This window comes from Caloenas nicobarica, chromosome 6 (assembly GCF_036013445.1).
Source record: "Caloenas nicobarica isolate bCalNic1 chromosome 6, bCalNic1.hap1, whole genome shotgun sequence".
NCBI classification, from domain to species: domain Eukaryota; kingdom Metazoa; phylum Chordata; class Aves; order Columbiformes; family Columbidae; genus Caloenas; species Caloenas nicobarica.
In genome coordinates, this window is record NC_088250.1 from 32039097 (window position 1) to 32066824 (window position 27728).

At 40.6% G+C, this 27728-nt stretch overlaps 1 protein-coding gene across 2 annotated transcripts in view; it reads right to left on the reverse strand.

Moving 5' to 3' along the window:
* The window catches only part of ZNF148 (zinc finger protein 148), a 38604-nt gene extending 15332 nt beyond the window's left edge, over positions 1-23272 (reverse strand). Inside the window, exons 1-3 of one of the 2 annotated variants that reach the window (XM_065638071.1) lie at positions 23190-23272; positions 3901-4246; positions 2564-2689 (exon numbers count right to left, since the gene is read on the reverse strand). In XM_065638071.1, coding sequence (XP_065494143.1) covers positions 2564-2689; positions 3901-4230 — 456 coding nt within the window. In that variant the 5' untranslated portion in view covers positions 4231-4246; positions 23190-23272. The remainder of the gene's footprint in view (positions 1-2563; positions 2690-3900; positions 4247-23189) is intronic. The other variant, XM_065638070.1, reaches the window with a different exon arrangement.
* Between the last annotated feature and the right edge of the window lie 4456 nt (positions 23273-27728).

The following is a 27728-nucleotide window of genomic DNA, read 5'->3' on the forward strand; positions in this document are numbered from 1 at the left end:
ATGAAAACTTATCCAGGATAGTCATACAAATTCTCTACATCTACATAATAACAATAGTTTCGGAGACAAAATTATATTTTAAAAACCAAAACCCCAAAACCAAACAACCAAGAATATAATATTCTTCTTCTCCCCTTTCAGGTTTTTCACTCAGTGAAGTATTGCTCACTCAATATACATATTAGAGCATCTCCTTGACAAATTCAGCTTGCCACACTCAACTGCTTTGCTGTCAAACAAAGCCGCTATTTTCATATATAGTTGAACAAACTGAAATGAAAAAAATTACATCATATCTACCTTATTCAATAAAGTTCATCACAGGTTTTCTCTAATTTGTCAAAAATAAATTTAAAAAAACCCCAACTCTCTACTATCTCTGGCAAGAAAATAAGAGAACCAGTAAACAAATTACATTTCCAAAAGTCTTACTTAACTAGAAACATAACTATAAAGAAGAGCTTAAGTAACCTTAAACAAAACAGTTTAGTCCCTTGTTATCAACAAAAAATAAGTCTGCTGGGGAAACACAGCTGCAATTTGATTACCTACAATGTTTTAGGCTTTATGATAATGACAGTGATGAGAGAGTCAATAACTGAAATAGTATCTCTACAACAATAGCAAATACTGTAGGATCTACTTAAGCAATTCTTAATTCTGCTGCATCAAAACTCAGCAAGAGTGAAAGTCTTGAGCTAACAAATTCTTGTGCATTCACTCTGAAGGACAAGCACATTCATACGTTTGTAAGAGTGGTATGTTACACCTCCAGTAAGTCACAGATACAGACAATTATAAAAACTCTGTTCTGTAACAACATGCAGCTAATGAAACACTGACTGGTTATTTAAAATACATTTAAATGCATGTTATGAAATGTTTTGCATAGACTATATGGCAATTTTTAAATAACTGTGCAGAAAATACATTTCACAGTTATCCTAAACATGGGCTCTTGTACTGCATCCATTCATTGTACCACCTCTTAAATGAAGAAAGTTAACGTTGTCAGTGCAGTTTTCCTAATAAAAGCAACAAAAAAGCTTGTGCGTGTGTGTGCGTGCACATGTGTTTGCGTGCGTGGAAGAGGGAAAAGTAGAGAGGATTCACAAAAGCTGTTGACTTCTTATTTATGTGATGACTACATTAATATAAAATAGAGTTTAGAATGTTATTTGACTTCCACTTGTAAAAGTCCCAGTTGCTGTTTGCATGGAAAATCAATCCCATTACTCTGGCAATGCTAAAACTGGAGTAGACTCTCACCTATGTCAGTCCTTCAGCTTCTTTCTGCCTTTCTACCCTGACAAGTTCGAAAAAAGGGGAAGAGAGACTGAAAAAGATCCTGTTTAGAGATACTCCTGATCATTTTTCAATCTTTTGTCACCTCAAAAGACTAACACTGACAGACTGGGAGGTAAAAAGGAAGCATGCAAATACGAGTCTGAAGAAAGAGGGACACGTACCTCTCCTACCTCGCCATGTTTCCATGGAAGTGACCTGAGGAGGTGCTCAACTTAGAGCTCCTTTTTCTACTGAAGGGAGAAGTATCTTGATGCACAGGATTTGGAACTTGCTTCCACACCCAATCTGAAACAATTACTCAACTCTCCAAGAATACTACAGGTGCAACCTAATTTGGCAGTGCTTTGAGGAAGACTGAGGGCTCCCACTCCCAGGCCAACAAAAAGAAGGTTTTGGAGGTTTCTTTGGCGTTAGGGTGAGTTTTCCTTCAATGTATACACAGCCTGGGCTGGTTTCAGAGTAGGCTTATTTTAATGCTGCTGCGTGATCATATAGAACTGGTTTTTGCCTATCAGAGCAGCCTGTATATGTTCTATTTTAAGTCTGAAAATTAATACTGATTTGGGGAATTACTAGAAGATATAACACTGCTACCTCATGAGGTGAAATGATTCTGGTTTTATCTGACGTGCGCCTCAATAGAAGAAAATTGTTTTCAGACATACAGGGATACATACTCTTCATGAATGGATCTACAAAACAAATTTTGAAGTAACATACCAGCAGCTATGGTAAGAATCTTTTGATATAAATAAATACATATATGAAGATGATTATGACCACAGGAATATTCCTTACTGGTAAATTATTTTATATATATTAGTAAACTTTTTAGAATTTTCAAAACTACCATTTTAGATTTCTTTTTAAAAACTTTTCACTACTATGCATGAAGCATACAAAATTATCAGGCTGACAGAAAAGCACAACTATTATTAGATAGATACAGAGTAACAATTTATAAATTGTCTACAAAGCTACTGACTCATAATTTAAAAAAAAATATTTGGAGAGAGAACTGCCTGGAGAGACAGATGTTAAAATATGTCAAGGGTTCATGTTGCTAAAAGGAGTTCAAAGAAAAACACTGTTATATCAGGTTTTGGTTTGGGTCTCTGGTGAACTTCAGAACTGCATCTTTACTGAGCAAACAAACAATTTCCAGCCTAACTACTTCAAATGCTAATGAAATTAGTCATAGTCAACCAAATCTTCAGGTTCTTTTAATCTTGGTTTTGCCAAATCAATGTCTTACTTTTGCTGGTGAACGCTGTTTTCTTTTCTTCTTTTTCTGCAAATCTACTGGCTCTCGTATTTGTTTTTTGTCTCGTTTCTGTTGTTCAGATGCATCAGTAAAGGTAATTTCTTGCTTTACACTGATCTGTTAAGATACCAAGTGCCAGTTTCAGGTAAGGTTCTCACTACAGAAAAGCAATTTTTCAATTTTAGAAGATGACAAACTGCTGAAAACAGAAAACCTTTTTCTAAGGGAGTTATCTTGTGGCTTCACTCTTTCAGAAATTTAAGTGAAAGGAATAATAAGTATCTTAAACAAAAAGGGCACAGTTAATTTTTACAGTGACATTTTGATGTATCCTTTCATTCATCTCCCAAAGTCTTTTTTCCTTCTGACCTGTGGTGATTTTGAGATCAGTTCTTATATTAAAATCACTTCCATCTGTAAAACCATTCAGTTTTTCACACCTATTTTACTTTAGTCCATGTGTTGTCAATGCAAGATTTAACGGAATAGTTTATTTTATATTTAAGACAGAAGTATTTTTTAAGAAAACAAGAACAGTGCTGATGAAGGGGTTTTTTTCCAAAAAATAATCTAATGTAAACTTTAATAAAGAGCATGATACTCTTACATTTTTCTAACATCTGAATCACCTGATCTACAGCTCACAGAGTAGTGTTTTAACAATGCTACCTTTCTAAAGGTTATTCTTCGCATATACGGCTGTCTACTTTTAAAGTCCTGGTAATTATCTTTTATGTTTGAAGGGTAACAGTGATGATGTGCTGCATTACAGACAGATGCTCTGTTTTCAAAAAGGAAGTCATCTACATTGTCTCTGGGAAAGCTGAGGGACACCGTCTATGAGACATCGAGGAGGGGCAAATTTATGGTCATGTATGAAGTGTCACAGTCCAACCTGCAGCGTGAATGCAATTGCTAAGCGTCCACATACTTGGAAAACATACAAGATGCTTCCTATAGCAAAAGAAACTAAACAGTACTATGAACAGCATAAACAGTATGCACCTTTTAATAACGCTATTTATTCTGGTTTGTAGTTACCCTTAAACATTAAATATATTTAAAAGAGCACATTTTAATGCATTAACTCTATGGTAACAGCCTGCTTATAAAATATTTATAAAACAGATACTTAAATATTATACTTAATTGGCAAAATTTATCCACAGCCAGAGGCAAATGACATTTTCATAAATAGCATCCATTCATAAATATTTTGATAATCAAAATCCAAACAAGCAATTAATAGATTCTTGCCAGAGTAGCACTAGACTACCAGATCAAGCTTCCTAGTAATTTCTCCAATATTTCACAAAGAAATTGCTTACAGGGACATTAACAGCATACTGCAGCCCTTGAGGAAGTCTATCTGGCGTATCCATGTCATCATCATTTTTTACCGTCTCCTCATGGACCATGAGTTCATCATGCGAAATCATCTCCTGCTGTCGAAGTTCGCTTTCCTGTAACACTTCGTCTGTCGCAAGAATTTCTTGGTGCGCCATAGTCCGATCTTGCAGCACTGCCTCTTGCCGCTCTCCCGATACTCCAGTCTGGTCAGATACTGCACCCATCCCTACCATAGCCCTGGGTGACTGCATCTGGTCTATGCCACCGCATTTAAGAAATAATCCTCCCAGCTTGTCTTCAATGTTCATTCTTAAGTGCAATAACCTACAAAGAAAGTTTTAATAGTAAACATCTACAACTGGTGCTCTTGCTTAAAATTTTTTACTTAAAAACATTTTATAAGAACTCAGTCAGTACTCAGCACACACACATGCACTCCTAAAACTGGTAGCTGGATAACTGCGAAAAGTTGCATATCTTGGTTCAACATGAGAAGATTCTCCTTTCACACACATGCATGTGTACGCAATTGGACACTTTGAAATAAAAAGTTTCAAATCAACGTGCCTCCTGATTACTGGAAAAATACTGGTAATTGAATGATAGATAATTTCCCCCTTTCATTCTTTAGAAAACTTTTTTTTTCCTGTGTGCCCTTTTTACTCTGTTCCCTTTTTCCATTTTGACTGTCTTTTACAAATGCCTCATTCACACTGGTGGTGTTCTCCCTACTTCCCTGTCCTTTAAGTGCCCTTTCACTGTTGCTTGCCCAGGGCATACTGTCACTGCTGGAACATCTTAATAGCCAGAAATGAGAGTAAACTGTGCCACATCAAAAGGAGCGCGGCCAGCAGGTCGAGGGAGGTGATTCTGCCCCTCTGCTCTGGTGAGGCCCCACTTGGGGTCCTCAGGACAGGAAAGACATGGACCTGTTGGAGAGGGGCCAGAGGAGACCACCAAGATGATCAGAGGGCTGGAACAGCTCTGCTGTGAGGACAAGCTGAGAGAGTTCAGGTTGTTCAGCCTGGAGAAGAGAAGGCTCCAGAGAGACCTTATTGCAGCCTTTCAGTACTTAAAAGGGCCCTACAAGGAAGATGGGGAAAGACCTTTTAGCAGGGCCTGTTGTGATAGGACAAGGGGTAATGGTTTGAAATTAAAGGAGGAGAGATTCAGGCTAGACAAGAGGAAAAAATTTTTTACAGTGAGGGTGGTGAAACACTGGCCCAGGTTGCCCAGAGAGGTGGTCGATGCCCCATCCCTGGAGACATCCAATGCCAGGCTGGACGTGGCTCTGAGTAACCTGATCTGGGTGAGGATGTCCCTGCTCATGGCAGGGGGTTGGACTAGATGAGCTTTGGAGGTCCCTTCCAACCCCAACTATTCTATGATTCTATGAAAATGCAACTTTCTGGCTAAAGGTAAAGGCCAAATAAAGACTATAGAGAAGTCCAATCTCTTTATGAAAAAGGCATTCACTTTCACACACACTAAGCAGGAGCATTAGTCAGGAAATACGAACTCCAGTCATGAATAGCAATACCAATACATTGACTTATGGTACACAGATAAAAAATAATATTCCAACAAGTGTCATGACATAATTGTTTTTTAATATAGCACGGCAGGCTTTTGTGAAGCTGGAAGTGGCAGCATCTTCTTATTCTACTTATTATTATATATGCAAGACAGTCCTAAGTCTCTTCTCCTCCTCGGTGTACACAGTGGGCAGCCTCCTTCACCCTGCTCCCCAGGCCCATAATTCCTACCCATTCCACAGTGCTCTGGTCTGCTCCTTCAGACAGACAGACATACATCCCTCCTCCATCCCTCTATCTTCCCGCAGCTATCCAAACATTTGTGAAGATTTGTTTATACCAAACTACACTGAGTTTACAAAATAAATAGTGGCCTTTCTTCAGGTGAGATCCTAGAGTACTTAGTAGGAATGCAAGCCACCAGTAGAAACAGCTGAAGAAGATCTCAACGTTTCGCTACATTATGATTTGTTTCAAATACTACTAATAGTTCTTAAAGTTGTGAAAGTAAAATTCACTCAATTTCTTAAAAACAAAGAAACAAACTCACCACACACCCTAACAAGTAAAAAAAAAAAAAAAAGGCCCATTAACACCTTCTGGTAGACTCTCATGTCCTATCCCTATTCACTATTGTGACAGCTTCTCCATTCCTGAACATAGGAAGGTGGACAGACAGGATGGTCTGACTTCCACAAGCTTCAAATATTTAAGAGGCAAGCCAAAGAAAGAAGCTTTTCAGTCAATTACATTTTTTTTAGTGAGCCTTCCTCTGCTCAAAGTCAGGAGGACAGAGTCATCAAGCTAAATGTGTTTATATATGACAATGTCATTAAATTTATAATATTCTTCCTTATAACGTAAAAAGCACATTCTAGAGACCAAAAACGCCTGTGACAGGAGGAGAGCATGGGGAAAAATTCTGTTCAGAACATTTTTGCTTGCAATTTGTCCTTCCCTGTTCTCCTGCAACGCTAACACAAAGAAGTTTGAAATCTGACTCTTGATTTTCACAGCAACTGTCTTCAAATACAGACAACAATTCCTTAATGCCTTAAGTGAGCTCAGGTAGTGCTAGGTGACAAGTTTACCCCCAAGTTAATCCACTTTATAGTAAGAGAATGAGATTCCGCATGTCTCCAAGGGAAAATGCACGTATGGTATGCCACACAGCCACCTGGAGACATTGCATAAATCATGAAGTATTTTTTGGAGCTAACTGGGAAACCATACTCACAGTTTCTCAGCAATAACAAAAACAAACAAACAAAAAGCAAGCCTGGCACCGCACTAAGGCTGTATTTTTTCCACCAATGCGGATCTCCCAGAGAGATCTTGCAACAACAGACCTTAGTGCTCCTCAAAGAAGAAAACGAGGATTAATTTATCATCTTATCAGTGTAGATTATCCTGTGCCAAGTAAGAAATGTGAGAAGGAATTGAAGTTCTTAAGAATCTGTCTCCCGTGGAGCCATTATTTGATAAGAGAACATGCAAAAGATCTAAGATTGAGACCGGTGTCTTAGGTAGGGCATTTTAAATATGCAGCATGAAAGACTTGAAGGAAAACAGGCAGATATATTTACTCATTTCAGCCTTTATCCCAAGTTAATCCATACTCAGAGTACATCTCACACAGATCATCATGCACTATGCTTTTTTCCACACTACAGAAATGAGACAGCATAAGCTCACTGCAGATTCTTGAGAGGAATGACGTGGACAGGTACTAGAATACAAGAACTCAAAATGCTGAAACGCATTCACAAGGGAGAACAAACAGCACCAAGTGTGAGAACGTGGTGGCCCTAATCTGTCTGCTCAAGCCACTGACGAGAACGGCGCAGAAGGTTGTTCCACAAGGAGGATGCTGCCATATCACTCTGAAATTAGGTATGAATTACGGAAATCCTGGATGTAAAGCTAGTTCCTGGCAGGAAGGTAGGCAGGCGAGTGCAAACAGAGAGGCTGAGTGTTTGCAGAAGAGCCTCCTGCTCTCACCAACAGCAGCGGGAAGACTCCTGACTTGCAGAATCTTAGCACAGCTGGCAAGATCCAGCAGCTGCCTAGAAGCGAGGCCAGCAGGGTACTGGTATTTATTGGTCTTGTTAGTTCTCTCAGTTGTCAAGGATATGGAAACTTTTTCCTTCTCACCCTGACTAGTAGGCTAAGTAGAGTCATGCAACTGAAAGCACTCAAGTTGTTTTCCAGTCGTGATCTTGAGTCATATCAGCAGCTGGTACAGTGAGTGTTCTGCTTATTAAACCAGGCCTGCAAACATCTGGCTTTTCATTGAAAAACAATGAGCGCTCATAAGTGTTAGGCTGCATATTCTAAGTGATGAAACGCAATGTAAGTTCTATGACATGCAGGTACTGTTTTAAAGTTAAGAAACACAAACAAAAATAAGCTATTCATCCAAACAAGAAGTATCCCAATTGCAATCAATTCAGTAAAATGTGTAATTTGTCAACTGACTCCTTTTGGCTCACATAAAAGGAATCCTATCATTTAAATTGAAGATGACAAGAAGTTTTCTTGGAAGAATGACAGCGTGATAAAGAAAATGTAAGTTAAAAGCATTCAAACAAGTTCACTTTACCAAGCCTGCGAAGATTAAATAAATATTTCAAGTGCAAGATGCATCTGTGAAATAAAGATCAATGTATTTTCAGACTATCTTCGGGGAAGCTACAATAATACAAACCACATGCTAATACACACAAGCATATTTCTTGGCATAAAACATTGTTGTCCTTATTGCAGAGACGTTTTCCAAGGAATTTCAGAACTTTCATTAAGCTTCACCAAATAATCATATGATTTTTCTTTCAATCTATAGTTTCTCTGTGTACCAAGAGGGGAAAAAAGCTGTCAACTAAATCTTCAAACTTGGTAGAGGTTCTCAAAACCTTTATTCTAGGCAAAGCATTTCACAGGAGACATCCACAGGCAGAGCTTCCTTGGTGTGCTGACATTTTGGGGGAGGAGGAAGGGGAAGGGGCGGAACTGCACAGAAAAAGTCTCCCGGATCATCCCAGCACCTTTTCTGTTCAGTGCCCCACAGCTGCTTGTGGAACATCTACAGCCAGAGAACCACAAACTGCTGCCACCCCAAACTCTCCGGTGGTAATACAGAACTGTGCATTTCGGTAACCCTGACATCAGCTTTTCCAAAGGTTCCTGGTGCAGTAAGTTGGAGAGCTAAGTGGTAAAGACAATATTCCTAAGTGAAGAAACAGCCATTTAAACAAAAACATACTAAATGAAAAGCATGACAACCTTTCCAGTGCAAAAATTAAAATACAGTCAAAAGAAAATATTAATGGATTTTAGAAAGCCTGCTGGGATGGTGGTTGCTACAAAGTAAAGCTGAACAGAGACCCCGAAGGAACGTGGCAGAACTTGTTAGCCATCGCAGGACAACACATGGTCCACCTCTTTTTCTTCACTTCGACTGATGGTAGGTAAGGGTTATTCTGTCTTCTCCCTTCTTTTCCTAAGCAAGTTGTAAAGCATTATTTAATTTAATGAGCAAGTACCCAGAGATATTAATTGGGTTCACTTTAAAAATAAAATTCAGCCAACCAAAAGGCCATTCCAATGGGACATTTGGTGTGGTTTGTTATTTAGAAATGTCAACCCAGCTCTCAAGGATACAGCTGCAAGAAACAATTTGATCGACGGGCTACCTGCCCAAAGTAGTGCCCTGCACCTCTCCCCCTGTCAGACCATCTTGTTGCCTTCCCTGGGTTGAGCCCAGCATTGTGCAACTCAGAAGGGAGTTAGAGAAAAAATGTGCCCACCAGAAAAGCTGTGAGGTTTCCTTTGCAGGCAGGGTGGATGGGAGATCCACAAGTGAGGCAGCAGAGAGGAGGGAAAAGGACCGCGGCTTTCAGCACCGGCTTTCAGCACCAGTCGGTGGTTAGATTAGATCAAAGCCTATTGTGAAACGTTCCGCAAATGCAATGTACACAACACAAATGAAGGAGGTAGAGCTGCTGTGCAAACATACCTTACAGCTATGCCAAATTAGACCCAGAGAAAAACATACATCTGCATTCTCAAATGCCTTCTTCCTAAAAGGAATTATAAAAGTCACAAATAATTCTTCAATACCTAATGCTAATGAAGAAAGAGACAGCAATGTGGCTTAATAGCACATTAAAAACTACCTGTGTTTAAGCACCACCACGAATAAAACAGCCATCAACACAATCTTCTCCAAAAGAAAAAATTAGAATTTCACAGGTTCCTAATATACACTTAACAACCCTACCAGACCATGAAACATTGAATATTTTCACATTAGAAAATACATTTGCACTATTAAAATATGGATATAATCCAATATAAAAGGAAACAGCTTTTGCAATATCAAAAGTTCAATTTCTAACATACTGCAGAAGCCTCAAAACTAAAAACCAATACCCTACTTAATGGTTCTAAATAAAGAATATTAAATAAAATTACCTCTTCTCCCTACTCAGAAAAATAAGATAGCTAAAAGAAAGATTTGAAATTAACAGACGAGTGTTTGTAAGAATGAATTAAAATGTGTTGACTTGCAAAAAGAAAATAATCAAACATAAATCATTGTGAAAAGGTTCACAGATCATAAAATTAACACATTCTAAAATGTAACATATGATACAAACACTCTTTAGACTGCACAGTTATTTCTAAATGCTCCATGTTGCTGAACACGTGCCAGTACAGGGCCTGATCCTCCCAAGATTTACACTCACACTGAGCTGTGAATAGTCCTATTACAATCAACAAGATTACTCACAGAAAATCTACTTATTGTGCATAAAATTACCCATGTGTGAAAATCTTTGCCACCTTGTTTATCCTAAAATCAGTGTTAGATTATCGCCAGTATAACCATAATCTAATATCAAATGTGTATCAGAAAGCTTTTAACACTATATTAACAAAGCCACAGGTACATGTCAAAATTCACAGGGATGTCACCAGTCTAGCAAACACACTTTAAATATTCCAAAACCCATAGACAATGTTACTTTTTATCTGGAAAAACAGCCCACTAATTTTGTGGTACTAAATTGTAAACTACTAGAAAACAGTTAATTCTGAGAATTTATATGGGAATTTCCTTCACTGTATAGTAAACCTCAGAACAATGCAGAATTTCTGCCCTTACACTATGAAACTCAGGCACTCAAACATGCTCACTCCAGAGATTTCCCATGAAATTTATACACAGGAAAGCAAGCGCTACACATAACTAAGGCTACCCAGCATACTCTAAGCACTTTTAGTAGTTTATAACTTCAGTCCAACTGCTTAAAATTTTGTGAAATTTAATGTATCTCATGCAAGCCTCAAGCTGAATCTTTGTAAAAATATTTCAGATACTGGATCAAATGTTTATTTGATTTTGATAACAGTGCAGTTATATGACAAAGCCAAGCCAATCTGACAGCCAACTGTCATTGCAAGGGGCAACCCTGCTCTGTCAAGAGTTCACTCTGTCTTCTGTGCCTACTCTGATGCTCATACAAAGACATATTGGTTTATACATTCCATCAGCCTGGCAAATTTTTTTTCCCAGTTATTAATTTTCTGCCAGATTAATTCACTGACTGGATTTACCATAAAGACAGTGTGTCAGAAGAAGCTCAAAACAGGGTGCAGGAGTGGGCTCTCTTATTTAATTTCACCTTGAAAATAAACGGAAAAGAAAAAATTGTTGCTTTTTAAAAACTGTGGGGTTTTTTGGTTTTGTTTTTTTGACAAGCCCTTCAATTCTTTGCGTCTTACCACTCCTCTACTATCTGCAAGCGTCTGTGAAGCATCTCCCCTCATCACTAGCACTATGCTGCGTTTTACAGAAGATGACAACCTAGTATTGCTGTCAGTTACTCTGTCTAGTGGTCTAAATGGCAAAGGTGTGTATATATAACAGAATTTCTGGTGTTTCTTTCCAGGTTGCTTTATAAAAATCCTTAAAACATTACACACTAAAACCCCCAGAAGAATACAAAAAGTTGCATGCAAACATGCAGAAGTTTCAGGGCTACCACATCTAAGGTACCTTGGTTCATCAAAATTCACCTCTCTAGCCTATTGGCACTGTGATTTTATTTTATTTTTCATAATACGTGTGTGTGTGTATATATATATATATATATATATATCTTTTTCTACAAAGCGTCATTTCCTTCAGCACACTGGATAGAACTGCTCCATAGAAGCAGGTGAAACTAGTAAGATTATAATATCATTGCTCCATTTGTTGCAAGGGCTGAAATATACGTAAATGAGACACAGAGAGCAGGAACAGAAAGTCACAACCATTTAAGCAGTTGAATGCTATCTTGCAAAATAGGATCCTGTCCTTGATCTTGCCAGAGATCTTGCACAAGTCTATTCAAGCACAAGTCTGTACAAGTCTATACAAACTTGTTTGTTTTTTGGGGTTTTTTTAATAGATGATCAATAATTACACTTTCCTTATTTTCTGGGTGCTTACCCTGACACATCTGGGTCAGATTTACTCTAAATGTTGAGTATGCAAGGCTGCAACTAAATCAATGACAGCAACAGTTTGAAAAGGCAAAGATGGAGGCGATGCTATATATTCCTTTCTTTTTTTATTTTATTTTTTTTAAAGGCAAAGAAAGAGACCCAATGGACATCCACAACAAACACAAATTTCCATCTTACTTCCAGGCATCAATTCTCCAACTATATAATAAGAAGTGCCCGTTTCCTCTCCCTGAGACATAGTGGAATACTTGTAAGAATAAGAAACGTTCAATATAGGTCACAAGGGTGAACTAATCAGTTTACAGTGCTCTTGTTCCTGTGGTCACGTGGCACATGTCAATGCAAAGGTAAACCCACATCAGTTACTTTGGTAACTACCAGCAGAAGGTGGGCAAGAGGGGTCCAGCCTCTCCTTGGACCTATTCACTGATCAGAAAGCACAACCAGTAGGATTCCAGCTAACAGAGAGCAGCTACTTCGGTAGAGAATCACTAGAGGAATGAGGGCACAAAGTGTAGGACTGTCATCGAGAAAAGGTAAGCATGAGGGTAAGACTGAAGAGAGAAACGGTGGTTACCACCACAATGTCGTAACAGAACTGTAAGAGATTTGACTTCTTTTCTCAGCTCTGCCACTGCTGCTGGGCAAATCTGTTACCTTGGCAAATCATTCCCCACCCCATATTTCCACCTCCTTGTCCTCGAAACGGGGGCAATGACCTACCTAGGATTTAGGCGTGAAGAGAACAGTAGGAACTATCTATGGCCTCACAAGCCTACTGGTAACAGTTACGGAAATTTCACAAAGAAATATATTCATTCTGCCTTCAGAACAGGATTAAGCAAAGCATAGTAAGAGAACACAAGTTATGCAACGAGAAGAAAGCAAATTATAGAGCAGCTGCACAGTTAATGAGCAGCATGTATCCTGTGCGGTCAAAAAGGTAGGGGCTTCTGGAGGGGTGAAATATTGTGTTCGGATGGCACGAAAGACTACAATATAGTAATAAGGTACAATATATTAGTAATATAGTGACATACATACACTTAGGATGGCAAAATCAAGGTGACATAAGTAAAGCTCAATGCTGCAGTTTTAATGTTTGTGTGCTTGACTTACACCTAAACCTGTTCTTTTAAAAGGGCATGCTTTTCTTGCCTGTAATATCTTTACTTCAGCTTCATTGTTTTCTAAAAGGCTGTGGATATGTATTAAAGAAAAATAGTAAATACAGAAAAATTCAACCAATTACTTAACATGCCCACATACACTAAATAATATTGGACAATAAGCTAACCCAAGTATAATCAAGAAGGTTTTGATTCAAAAGATTTGAAGTTAGCAGCAAAAGCCATCTCAGAGATTCTGGAAGACACCCCTCATTTACGTACATTACAGTGTAAGGAAAACTTTCAGGGAAATACCAACACTAAACTCCAGGTGAGAAGGACATGGATAACAGATGCAAAACAGATCTTACAGAGCACGCACAATATTTCTAGATCTTACTTCAGCATTCAAAAGCATTATTTCAACACGGGCTCTCAGGCTGCAAGGGCAATGCAAGTGTTTTACAATACAGGAAACATTCTCCTAAGCTGCAATTTCAATTTTAGGACATCGGTGTGCACTAAGTGGACATTTTTTCCCCTAATTTCATTAAGGTAAACTTATCCAGGGTTAGAGTATATTCTGTATAACACCTATAAAAAAGTTTTGAGAAATATCCTTGGCTCTCTGTAGATTAACTTTTCACATGGTGGTACAGGCAAGGAACATTTTCCCATTTAAACCTGCTGAGGAGGCAGTGCCATATCCCAGCATAATTTTTTAATGTATGTTTATTGCCTTTCAGCCGTGTTTCAAGCATAGCTTTCACCTACACATGGAACAGTAAACTCAAAAAACCCAATTAGTCCAAAACATGATAGAATGAATACCTCTTCATTAAAAGATCCACTGCAGGCAGACCAAGCAAATCCTATGCTTGCTACATTGTTTTTCAAACACCCGTGTTAGCTTCAGTGTCCGTCTTTCAAATCCACCAGTGGTGTGGGCCAGAAGATTTGGAAGACCCCTCCCTAAAGCCCAATGATATAGATTTGAGTTGACTGCTTCACTCCACTCCTCAAACACCACAGGTCTGCCATCCTCACAATAAAAAAGGCCTTTTAGGGACCTATTCCACAAGACCAATACACCCAGCAACTAAAAATGAAACACAGAAAATAAACTACTTCAACACATAAGCTTATGTACTTCACTTTGGTAACATAAACACAAGGCAACACACACATAACACAGTTGATGGAAAAAATAAGCCCATATAATAACCCTCTGAGGAAAAAGAATCACAGGTGACTGTTCCTAACCATAATGCACAAGACATTTCCATAAGTTGTTTGGACCTTTAAGAGATGGCAGCTGTATAACCATATAAAAACAGTGAAGTAACAATGATTTAGGTATCGTTAGAAGCAGCATCTCGGGCAGTATGCTCTGGTGTAGTCCTTTCCTTCCTTCAACATGATAAAAAATAAGGAGCAGAGGATCTTGAGATGCTCCGCTAGAGAGACCACTGACCAATAGAGAACAATAACAAAAAAATTATCACCGTTCTTCAAAATATTCAACCAGTTATGCACTGGGCACCAAGGAGCACTTTTCATCAGTGGAATTAGGGCTTGCTGTGGCCTGACCAGCACTCTTACAACAGCATCACAACTGTATCGAGCATCTTCATCAAGAATAAGCAGAAGAGTCAGCACATAAAGGGACACGTTAGTATTTAAAGACAGTATGAAATAATCCAGAGGGGAAAGGAGCAGAAATAAACTCTAAATCCATGGAAGTGAGCAACCAGGTCACTTTCTCAGAACCCTCTCTTGGAGCATAAGCATGTTACAGACCATGTAAATTTGCCAAAACAACAAAGAAGTTTTTCAAGAGTACACTTCTGTACAGTTAGGATTTTTTTGCCCACTTTGTTGCAACAAATCCACCACCTCCCTACTGATAACCAAGATGTATGGTCAGATTAAATCAGCTAAGAACTATTCCTATGCCGCTTACATAAAATTCCAGAATTGTAAGTCAGCTTCTTTTAATCTGGCTGATCCTCACTCCAAAGGAAAAAAAAAAAGTCAAATCAGGTAACTACTAAATCCTATGTGCTGCTGCAGCATATCCTCTTCAAAACACTATCCACAACCTCAGCAAGAACTGCCAGGTTACTCTTCACCTTGATACTCCAAGAATGGTATGAACAAGGAATCCCGCTGACTTCTATCACATACCCCAAGGTGATTACTCCTCATTACAGTTCTACATTTCTCAAACAACATTAAAACACTTAAGCCCATCTTCAGATCAAGGCAAGCCAAAACATGAGATGTCTAGAAGCCATTTTATAAGAGCAATAATAACAGAGAAATCCTGGCCCATTAACCAATATTGAAAATAATCCAAAAAATAAAACCCAGACCTCTCAGGACTGTGCCCTTTTGAATAAAAAGATTGAGAAAATTGGATTCTACCTCAATGACTTTGGTACCCTGCAGCTAATTCTTGCTAATTAAGTGCTAGAATACACTAAAACAGAAATTCAGATTGATCTAAAGATATGCTTCATGTTTATAATAACTCCTGTAATTATTAGGAACAAAAATCTTGAAAGTTTTTGATGCTATTAACTCACAGGCCAACAATTAAGAGCTGCCATCCCAAATAGGCCTGGAATTTCTGAGAATCCATAACCAAGTAACTTCACGATGAAGCCAAGTTTTAACGAAACACATTCAATACAATCCATATTACAAAGCAAGCAGGAAAGCAATCTAAAAAGTAAGAAAATATTCCTACAGGACTCTGGTAAAAGAAAAACCCAGCATGCCCTGTGTTTATGGACTGCTTTCCAGATACCATTTTCTCATCCAACCATATCTAGAGTCTCAAGTTCTCAAGCTCTCAACCCACAGATGCAGCTGCCCTCCCCCAGGTTCCCTCGATGCACAGACGTGTCCCAGAGGTAACAGGGCAGCAATTCCAAGCGCCCAAGATGCAAACGCTGGAGCCATGACTGCTGCGCTGAACTTGTGTCCAACTGAAGATGGGAAACGAAGAGTTGCCCAACGTTACAGCAAATTTTAGGCATGTAACACGTAACTACAACGGACCCCATGCTTTCTGCCTTTGCAGCCACGTTCTCATCACCACCAAAACTGTGGAAAGCCCCTGTCCTGTGACCTAGAAGGAATGTAAGCTGGGGACAACACAACGACTCACTAGAGAGTAAACTGCAAGGTCATGCAAAGAATTGAGAGATTAGGTTTTCTGTCAGTTTGTCCTTTTACTGTCACTTTTCAAGGAACAGCAATGTAAACTCACACTTAAATCTGCCTTATATTAATATTTGATCCCATACGGTGTATATAACATGGAGTACAGGTTCCTAAGAGGCACCAGAAAAGCCTGAGCATACCTGTTTTGTGTGATCTACTTTTAACCGTCAGATTAAGACAACAAGCCCACTGGTTTTGCCAACAAATTGCCATTTATTCTACATATTCAAGCAATATACTATGACAACTGGATGATCATCCTCTGTGTGCTCCTTTCCTATAAACTCTATTTTATTCCCCCTTCCAATCCCTTAATTCATGTTGGGTATAAATAATTTGTGATCATAAAAATGCATTTTAAATACATAACAATTATTTTCTACCATTCATTTAAAAAATCCTTAATCTCTGGAAGGGAAAAGCAACATTAAAGCCAAGTAATTTTCCCTTACTTCCTTACACCTGCTAACAATACAAGCTTTCCCGATGCCCAGAAGACAATCCCATAACTTTCACATCTTTTTGCTGACCCAGACAAAAATTCATCTCTGAGTACAACTGTGAGGTTCACTAGTGACGGAGGAAGCTCCTGAGAGCAGCAGCCTAATAAAGCTTTCCTCCTTCAGGGATGACGGCAGTCTTTCTCCCAAAAGCATGATTCATTTTTGTTTGATACCGTTAAAGCGATATTCACACAGGGAACCTTCGCACTAGATTCTACCCCCCAAAAATAGTCATAAGGTCAAAACATAAGTTGAAAACCAATATTCCACAGACACCTCTAGAAAATCTGCAAGTAATTGTGGTCTAAAAGAATTGTGCCACATCTTGGTACCCTGAGGATTGACGGCGTCTCTCTACAGTTGATCTACTGTGGTCATTACAAAATTTTCTTCAAGGTAAGAAGGGTAAGATTACTCTAGCAAAAAAGGAGTTGGTTGAATTTACTAATTTTTCATGAAGAACTTCTTTGTTAAAAGAAACTTTAAGGACACAAAGTGAAAAGATTTCTTAAATGTATTTATATAGCTACTGTTGTATCTAGAAATGCTCAGTGCTATAAACTACCCGACTTAAAAGCCTGACAATTGTCATCCTTTTCACATATACTTCATCTGACAGACACTCACATATAACAATGACCTATGTCGGGAACCACTGTGTATGTGGTTAAAAACGGGAGAATTGTACTTCAGGAGGTCAGCAACAGAGATGGTAATTTGCTTTAGAGTACTCCTATTTGAAAAACTCTGAAATCATCTACTGCATCTGGAAACACTGACTGTTTTAATGCTTATAGACTAAAACTTTACCCAAGGATCCCGCGAAATGCACTCATTTCTTGGCTTCAATATTCATTTTGCTCCCCTTCCCCTCCCCTCCCTTCAGAAAACTGAAGAATGTTCGCAATTCAATACTACAGATTCACTTGTTGAAAACAAGACTAAGTCGTTTTTACTACCAAAGGAAATCTGCACAAAGTCGGTGAATGTATAAGTTACTTGCTTGCTCTGCCCCTTCCCAGTAAACTACAAAACAAAGCTCCATCCCAGGCAGCTAACCCGCATAACATGTTGCTTACTGTCTGGTAAAATAAACTTCACTTTATGCTGAACATTTCTCATACTCAATGACCAGAGCTTTAGGCCAGAGATCACCATAAATACCTTCTAAAAGAGCTTTATATATACATATATACACACACATACCTTTTAGGAGTACATCACCACTTTCTCATTTCAGATCTAACCCCAACAATAGAAAAAAGAAGTCTGACAATTTTTCAGGGCAAACTGTAGTGGTTAAAATACAGAGAGTGTACAAAGATGTTTGTTTTCCCTTTCTTAAACATCGCTAGTGAACGATGTCTAATTTGCTCAACATCGATATTTCTCACTTCACCTCTTGCACTAAGGTAACATGGCCTGGTCATTATGTCACTGGCATCATAAGCCTTTTTAGTGAGTCTTTCATATCCATTTTCGGCTACATAAGTAGGAAAAGTTAATACAGACTTTATGGGAAATTACTACAAAAACATTGTTGTCAAAAAATTTTATGAATAGACATTTTTACCTTATGAGTGTAGCTGCCATTTGAAATAACTTTAGAGCAGAAGGCTTATCAACCTCATATCCGAGCTCACACAGATATCACAACAGCTTTAAGTATTAGTAATATCACATGTTACATCCAGAAACTGTTTTAAGACATTTTACAGACAACTTGATTCTTAGGTCTTTTTGTGTGTTTTTTTCTTTTTTTTTTTTTCCCCTCCAGTACCAGAGATCTAGACAGTTTATATTTGATAGGCTGTTCATAAATTATACCCTACTGCTGTTTGCAGGTTGGAACTTCTTCCCACACAGATTTCATTTTATCAGACTGTTTAATTCTGCGCCTATAAAAATGTCACCCTAGTCAGAAGAGAAGAATTAGACAGTACTGCCTTAAAGTTTTCTGCACAAACGGTGACAAGATGCAGATACTGTAATACTAATATGCCACTAGATTATATCTAATGCAGGATCAGGCCAATATCCATACTCCATTAAAGAGCTATGTTTTGCTGTTTTCCAAAGTGCAATGAAATCATGAAGTAATAGAAATAAGTAATACATTAACTATATTACAGTATTCACGCTGTTACCTCTTGATATCGCAGCCTTGAATACATTAACACACTGATAATATTGTAAGAGTAGACTAAAATTATTTCTGAGCAAAACCAGTATCAGTCTCTACATTAGCTCCCAAAATAAAGTTCTGACAGTATGGAAGAAGGTATCAGGAGATTCTAACCCTTCTGCTTCTTGTGCTTTCCACAGTCTTTCTAAAAGACAATGAATTTCCCCTTAGAACACACTTATAATCAAGTTCTGTGATAATGTATTACGTATTTTTCAAGACATTTTATCCAACATGCTGAATGTCTGAATGATATATGAAAAAATATCTGTATATGAAATCAGGGGAAGACAAGTTAATCACTTACAATATAGGAAAACTCACATATGTTATTGTATTTTAATTTGAAATTTAAATAGGTTAAACCTATGTCACTTGCGTAGTTTATGGCATTATTGCTGATGTATAAAATATTCTATGGTTAAAATATTGTATATTTAAAATGTCTATAGAGTACTAATGAGCTAAACAGATGGAGCTGTGTTTTTAACTTCACTGGAAATTACTGTAATAAAGTAACTAACAGCATTTGTGTAAATGAAAATAAATCTCATGAAAACCTGAATGGATTTTCTTTTGTTAGCCAGAAATTTGTGCCTGGCATATAGCTATATTGTAGCCAATGACTGTGTTCTGCTGACATGTCCTGTCAATAACTATGTCTCAGCTCTTAAAAACCAGTAAGTTAAATGTATAAACTCAATACTAGTTCAAGGGTTTCTGCATAAATTCCAGTACGTGGAAAAGGAAAAAATATTTCATGAATCTCAGTATTCCACACAAATGAAAGCGCAAGTTAATCACAGTACTTATCCTTCAAATAAGCCCTGCAACCTGCTAAAAGCAGCCACTCATGTCTGCTTAGATCCATGGAGGCTTTGTGGGACTTCATTTGTCTTTAAACACTCAGTTATGCAGATCACAGACTGCAAGCTGAAGGCCTGAATCTATTTCATCATAAATGATGCTGGCTTGAAAGGCAGCTATCAATAAAATGTCAGGCTAAGGCACAAAAAGTACTTATTTGAAATAGAACATACCTATTGTTCTGTTAGATCCACTTAAGAGTCTTCAAAGTAAAAAATATTTCCAACAGCATCTACTTTTCATTCCTTGTCCCATTCATTTAATATAAAAGACATCGTTAAGTTTGGACAAGAAAGTTGGACACCTCGGTTCCATGTTTAGGGTCTCTAGAACAATAGTAGTATGTTTATTTATCTAAGACATTATACCGACATCAGTATTTCTTATTTAACTTTTGTTACTTCACATAGAAAAATGTATTTTGTATGACAGCCAAAATTGAATTAAATCAAACTTAATCCCAAATTGTGCTAAACAGTTGAAGTGGTTTTGATAGGTTAAGGCCCACTCCATCAACCAGCTCCATGCAGCCAGGTCTCTATCTGTAATATTTGCAATGTGACAACAGTACACGTAACAGTCCTGACCGGAGGAAGAATCCACAAAGATCCCAGTCACAAAAACATCACAAATCTCCAGCAGCACATACAGAATACAATCCCACTCTGCTTTTCCCCAAAAGACTAGAATATAACAAACCCTCCCTCTCCATTAGTACATTTTAAAATGTTTTACCCAAATCCATAGACTAACAACGGATACCTTGAACTTCACTATTTGCAAATTTACATTATTGAGTCTGTGGTGCAAAGAACCCTTCTAGAAATGACCTAAATTCTTTTAGGTGTACTGTCACCATCTTTCACTAGAATAATATATTCTTAATATTCTCATAGTTCAACTCTTAATGTTAGTGGTACACAGAAGTTCTTGGCTGGAAGTAACAACTTCCAACCTGAATGGTTTTATGATACTGTCTCTAGAATACACACACACTCCACAGAGCCTTAAATCCTCACACAAACTTGTATACACTGAACTGAGACAGAAAATCATCTTTTGAGAAGCTACATAATAATATTACAGAACTATATGTTCCTTCAGGTGAACAACTTAGCCTGCAATACAACTTTACGCCTTCTGAGTAATTTTTCTTCCATTCTTTTTAACCATTGTGGTTCTTCAAGTAGCTACTTACTTACTTATTATTTGATTTCATAATCTATCGTATTAGGGATTTTCCATAAATAGAATATGTTTGCAAAACAGTAGAAATTAAGCACTTATAGACAAGAAGGACAATAACAGAAACACAGATTACATATACATCTGTTCTCTCAGGCTCTGGACTGAGGAGTGAAGTCAGAAAAAGTACACATGTGCATGACAGTTAAATACAAGAGGTCAGATGCACCCTTTTTAGCTTTATTCAGTTATATGAGCTCGCTGGCTAACTATACATATATTTGGGGAAGAGAGGCATGCAGACATCCAGAAACAACTATAAAGAAAATACTTTTGGAAACCGAACACACACACACACACACACATCCAGCTGAATATTCATCAAAAAAGGCCACAACAACAGTTTGCAGGAAATCATGCAACTGAAAAATTAATTTTGTAGAGTTTTCCTTAATCATCACCACAACAGCAAGGTTTGCCTGCCTCTGCTGGGAATCCGTACCCTGCACCAGGAGGCTGCAGATGCCGTGAGACCCACAGGAAAGCAGCCGCCTGAGCTCCAGGGCTGCCCAGCGCAGCCAAAGCTCCCGCAGGTGACAGCTGTCACTGGACACATGCGCGAATGCCAAACACTGGAACACTGAAAAACCAGCGCTGCCCAAAGGTACGCAAACTTTTTACGTAGCGGGAAAGACTTTAAGTCTAGATCAGACCATTGGTTTATCTTGTCTGATTTTGAGTACAGCATAAGAAGACCTGCAAAAACTGATATAGGTTAGGACTATTTTTCCACTTCTTTCCCATATAAGGCCTGGCTTCACCAAATATATGGAGAACAACCACAAAAATTGTATCTCTTACAAGGATGAAATCTGATCTGAGCACGCCAAAAAGTTTAAGCATGACAGGCCCAGGGACATATTCCTAGCAAGCTTGTAAAGCATTACTGAAATCTGTGAATAAGTATGGCAAATCAACAACGCAACTGAGATCTTACTCAAAACCATAGTCCTCTGTCATTTGTCATATACCAACGGCAAAGATGCTGCTCATCAGAAATAAGGCATCTCTCCCATCTAAAACTTCTTGGACTAGAATGTCACATGTGTGCAGAGAGACAGGTCATGCCACAGGGAGGCTTTCAAAGCCAGACTAAAGCTGTGATCACTGGATTCCACATATCTACTTTTTTCATCATTGTGCAAAAGCCCTCACAGCTGCTCTGAACAGTTTATGAAAATGAAGTGATCAGAGAGATGATTTACGTTTGCAACATAAATGTCTTCCCTTTTTATGAGCCAGCTTCATACAGACATTGCTGCACTCAGCTGAGGTCTGGCGGGCATTGGGGGAGAAAAGACGATGAAGAGTGAAAGTGTTTGAAGCCCAACTAATTCCTCCTCAACTCCTGCTGGTCCTCCCTGCCCTCCCAGCCACTTCCAGCCTAGCACTTGTTACCAGCGCCCGACGCTGCAGAGAGGTCCCTTGCAAAAGCGTCCTCCGAGCAGCTGAGAGGAGGCTCGGAGAAGGTTATTAAAAAAACCCACAGAATAAAATCATCTTCACAAGTCGGCACACTTCACCTATGTTACACCAGGAACAATGGAGCGGCGGGCAGCGGGAGGATCCGGCCGCCCGGGAGGACGGGGCCGAGGGGACACGCTGCCCGCCCGCCTCTCGGTCCGTCCGTCCGCGGCTCCCCCGGCCCTTTGTCTGTCCGTCTGTCAGCCGGCCCCGCCGGCAGCGCCGGCCCCGTCCCCACGGCCCCGCTGAGGCCTGCTTGGCCCCGCGGCCCCGGCCCGCCGCGCGGGGGGAGGCTCTGCCGGGGCAGCCCCGCCGCCGGCCGGGGGCAGCGGAAGGGAGCTCCCGGCGCCCCCCTGCGCGGCGGGGAGCGGGGGAGGAGGGCGCCCGCCGCCTCGCTGCTCATCCCCCGCTCACCGGCCTCTCCGCCGGCGGGGCCGAGCGCGGCCCATGCGGGCGAGACGCGCCAGGCCGGGCCGCGCCGCAGCCCCCCCTTCCCTTCCCTTCCCTCTCCTCTCCTTTGCCCTCCCTCCGCGCACCTCCCGCCGCCGCCGCCGCCGCGGGCGGGCCCGGCCGGACCCGGCCAGCTCCCCGCTCCCGCCCGCCGGCACTTACCGGCTGCAGAGCTGCGGAGAGAAGGCGGGCCGGGCCGGGGCGCGGCGGCGGCGGCTCAGAGGGCCCGTGCCGCGGCCCCGGGCATGGCGGGGCGGCGGCGGGGCGCGGGGGAGGGGAGGCGGCGGCGGGGGAGGGGAGGCCGAGGGGAAGTTGGCGGCGGCGGCGGCTTCTTCCTGCTCCGGCGGGGCGAGCGGCGCCTTCCCTCAGCCTCCTGCTGGCGGTGACAGCGACAGCCCGGCCAGAGCGCCGCCGCGCCGCGGTGCAGCATGGGAAACACGCCCGGAGGACCGGCGGGCCGGCGAAGCGCGGAGGAGAGAGGGAGCGGGGCCGCGCCGGGCCGGGGCTCCTGCCGGGGCTGCGGCTGCGGCTGGGGCGGGCGGCGCGGGTCACGCGCGGGTCAGGAGGCCGGCGCGGCCGTGGGAAGCCCCGCCGGGCGGGCGCGGCCGAGCGCTGCCCCGAGCCGGCCCTGAGGGGAGGCGGGGCGGGCAGGGCCTGCGGCGCGGCCGGGCCTCGGGCGCTGCCGGAGGGGCTGGGGCTGCCCCCGGTGCCGCTCCCGCCTTTCCAGCACGGGCTGTGGGAGGAGAGGGGCCGGCACGGCCGCGGGCGGTGGCCGGGAGGAGGTCGGAGCAAACGCCGATCGCTGCCCAGCCCGGTTCCCCGCGCAGCCCGCAGGCGAGGCCGGGGCTTCCCGGGGCGGCGGGGCGGGCGGGAGGCCCCAGCGCCCCGCTGCGCACACGGAAGCGCGGCCGTGGGACTCCCACAGGTGAATTTCCTGCGGTGTGATCTCCGCGATCGTGGTGTTCGCCATGGCCCCACAGTAAACAACTGGGAGAGTAGCTGGAGGCCAGATCTTCTGGAAGCCCGTGCATTCCTGGGGATAGCTCTCCGCCCAAACCGTCTGCGCCTTTACAGCCGTGGCTGCGCCTCGCTGTCTCTCAACTTCATCTCTTTCAGGGGTTACCGACATTTCTGCATTTCTCTAAATAAAGTGTTTAGCCCCGCAGCATACTTAAACACGTGCTTAACTAAGTTGCTTTATGTCACTTGCTTACAATTAAGCATGTGCTTAAGTGCTCTGCTGGATCGAAGCCAAAATCTGCATAAACTCTATTGGGTGAAATTTAGCAGCTTCGTCGGGCTTAGCTTCGTGAGTCATTCAATCAGCAGCAGCCCAAAGCTTTTCTCTACAAGCTTAGTTATTCCCAGGTTGTCCTACAGGATCACCCTGTCTCGGCAACGAGGCCAATGCCCTTCATTCAGGTCCTGTTAGAAACAAGATGCATCTGACTGGTGAGTCAGCTTCGTGTAGGATTTCTGGTTCCTCTAATGAGATGCATCAATAAGGTTCTGCATCCTCGTGCAGGTCGGAGGTTGTGCCGTCCAGTTACAGTGTAATAAATTGCATTAAGAAGAAGATAGTAATGATGTTAAGACCCAGGTTCAAGGTTTGCCCTGACTTTATGCAATGTGTATATTTCAAAATAATTTCCCTGAGTAGTCAATCTGTACTAACAGAGGATGGAGTTAATAAAATGTGACTACATTTCATGCAGTCATCTACAGTTTTGCATAAATACAAGAAGTGTCATTAACCTGCTTGCTGAATAAAATGGGAAACTTTTATTTTCCAAAAATAGTTTTAGAAACTGAGGGAAGATGTACATTTATGCAGATTTGATATTTTTTTTCCTTCGAAGACAATTAATTTGGTGACTATTCATTTTTACCTGTCAAAAAAAATCTTTTGAATTTCATTAAGTCTGAGTCAGGAAGCTTGGCGCTAAAACCTGGTTTTAAAATACACTGAGGAATTAAAGCTTTCTGCAGAATGAGCACAAGTGTGTCTCCAAGGACACATCAATTGGAACCTGCTTTTCAAAAAATGTTGTTTGGCAATTAGCAGTGTAATATGAAGAAGACTGTCTTGTATTTAAAGCAACGAAGTAAGAGTCAGCATATTTGGGTTCTGTTCATTACTCTCCTACTGTTCTTAATCAAGGCATGCTCTAGTTTTCAAATCTCAGTTTGGGTTGGAGGTTTCCGTTGTTTTAAGAGGAACTGAGCACCTACAAATGGTCAAGTTGAATGAGAATCTTGGAGCGCATTGTTCGCCTGGAAGTCCCCACAGGGGCAGGAGCAGTAAAAGGACATGTCAGACCTTGGACCTTTATCTCGTTGCCAGCCACATTTTCAAATGATGGTAATTCCTCACCAAGTCACAGTTGTTGCTCGCATTAGTGTTTTGACACACATTTACTACTGCGGTGTTTATTTATTTATATTAGTGTTTTGACATAAAAAATATAAAAGGAATAGATAAAGCCCATAGCTTGAGAAGCCCAAAGGAGTGCTTGCATTTTGACCTATTTTTTTTTAATGTTATTCTGTAAATAGCAGACAAATTCTGCTTTTCCCTAGGGAAAAATTTAATAGTCTTTAATATAATTTTCCCTCTCCCTTCTGAATTCCAGAAGTTGCCCACCCATGAGAAACCCGCTAAAAGGCAACATATGGACAGCGTGGAGCTCAGTACGTTTCAGTTTCCCTTATTTAGGAGGGCTAAATAACAGAAAGTGAAAGGCACTTTTTTTTCCTACCCCCTTTTCTGTACAAATCCAGAAACCAAGAAAAGTAGGAAGTACAAGTAGGCTATATATTAAAAAGAGTGGCTTTTGGGAGTCGTTTGAAGATATATGTGTGTTTTAAAAGGTCTTAAAAGAGGAATTGGCTTCAGAAATAACTCTAGCACAAGCAGAACCGTCTCGTTTGGCCTCCTACATGACAAACTGAACCATGCTAAATCTTGAAAGAAATAAACTTCATCATTGAAAAATTTGTGTCAGTAATTTATAGATAAGAGAATACTGCCTGAAAAATCTTTATGTTCTCCAAAAAAGGCGTTTGCAAACAGAAACTTCAAAACCAAGGTAAATCCAAGAGAAAGGATGGGGCGTTAAGGTGTGGAAATACACAATTCATCTTCCCAAACAATGCTAAACCAGCCTTTTCTGTGCTTGTGGAATCATCAAACATTTGCAGGTTATAACTTTGGTGCAGGATGATTAACTTGACTTTCAGAGATAACAGATGTGTTCTCCCCCACTCACTTGAATTACTCTTTTAATGTGAAAGTTTAAGCTTTAGTGTCTGTGTGTCTCACCAGTCTACATGCTGGGCACCACCTGCAATTTTGTCTGGAAACACTTTGACAAAAATGAGTACCAGATCATGACTGCATGAAGGAATAGTAATCATTGTTGGAACTAAACCCAGGATGGAGAGCAAGAAGTAAATATAAACTGGTATATTGTAAATGGCTTGTTGCCACCGAAGTGGAGATGAACACTACTTCATTGCAGATTTATGTCTCGTACCATGTTCAGCAATAGAGCCAAACACATTTGTAGCTTCAAAAATGCAAATATCCCATTGAATTAAATGGAGCCATCAGATACTGAATCACAAAGAAAACTAAATGCCTCCTTCAAATTCTCTCCTTCCTTGGACCACTGAGGTCTCTGTAGCCCTGGTTCATACTGGTGTGTGCCAGTGATACGATGAATGATGCTTCAGAAATGACTAGAGGAATGCCTGATGTTTCAACAGTGGATGCCATCGGGCAATGGTTGCTATTGAAAGCTAGAAAAACTACTTCCATCCTTTTTTTTTTTTTCAATTCACATATTTCGCCAGGGCTTTAACTAGCACAAATATTCAATGCTGAAAATTAAATTAGTCCATTGTCTGAGCAGCCACTCATGTTGTCTGTAAATTGCACCTCTTCATTTCAGCATCCCTGATTTGATTTGTGTTTAAATTTTTTTCTTTTTTTAAATAGCAGACTTGCAATTCATGATCCCACATAAACCCGCTTAACTGTCTGCGTTGCCCTGTGGTGGTAGCAGGAATCAGTCATTGTGCTCTCAGTTGCAGAGTTGTACGATATGCTGGTCCTGACATTAATTAACGCAGAGAAACGGGATGATATGGTATGTCTGAAAATACCTGTGCATCTGATGCTTGTAAACAGAAAGAATTCATTATGGAAAATATTGGTCAGGAGGAGAGGGTGCATGAAAGTCACCTGGCTCTGTTCCAAAATATTTTCTGCTCCCAAATCTGTTTCGAGAAGAATGCTGTTTAGCTTCCACCTGAGCCCTGAAGAAGCCTTCATATCAGATTAGTTTCTAATGCTACAAATATACCTGACTTGACTCGTTCACGTATTTTACAATAACACAGCAGCTCAAAGTGCTTTAAAACTTGAAGTCATCGCAAAAAGCCCAGAAAAAATGAAAAGTAATGGTTTGATGAGAGATATACCTGTCTGAAAAAAGACAGTAAGTCAGTGTCAGTCAGGATGGTTTTGTGTAGACACAAGACATTCAGATATCTGTAATATGTTTGACTTGGTCCCACATGGCATTCCTGTAATATTGGCATTATAAATCTCCAGATTAAAAGAAAAGAGTATGTTTAATGTCCCATGCTGAGATGCCTAATAGGCAGAAAAAGCAACAAAAATTACAATAATGTAGT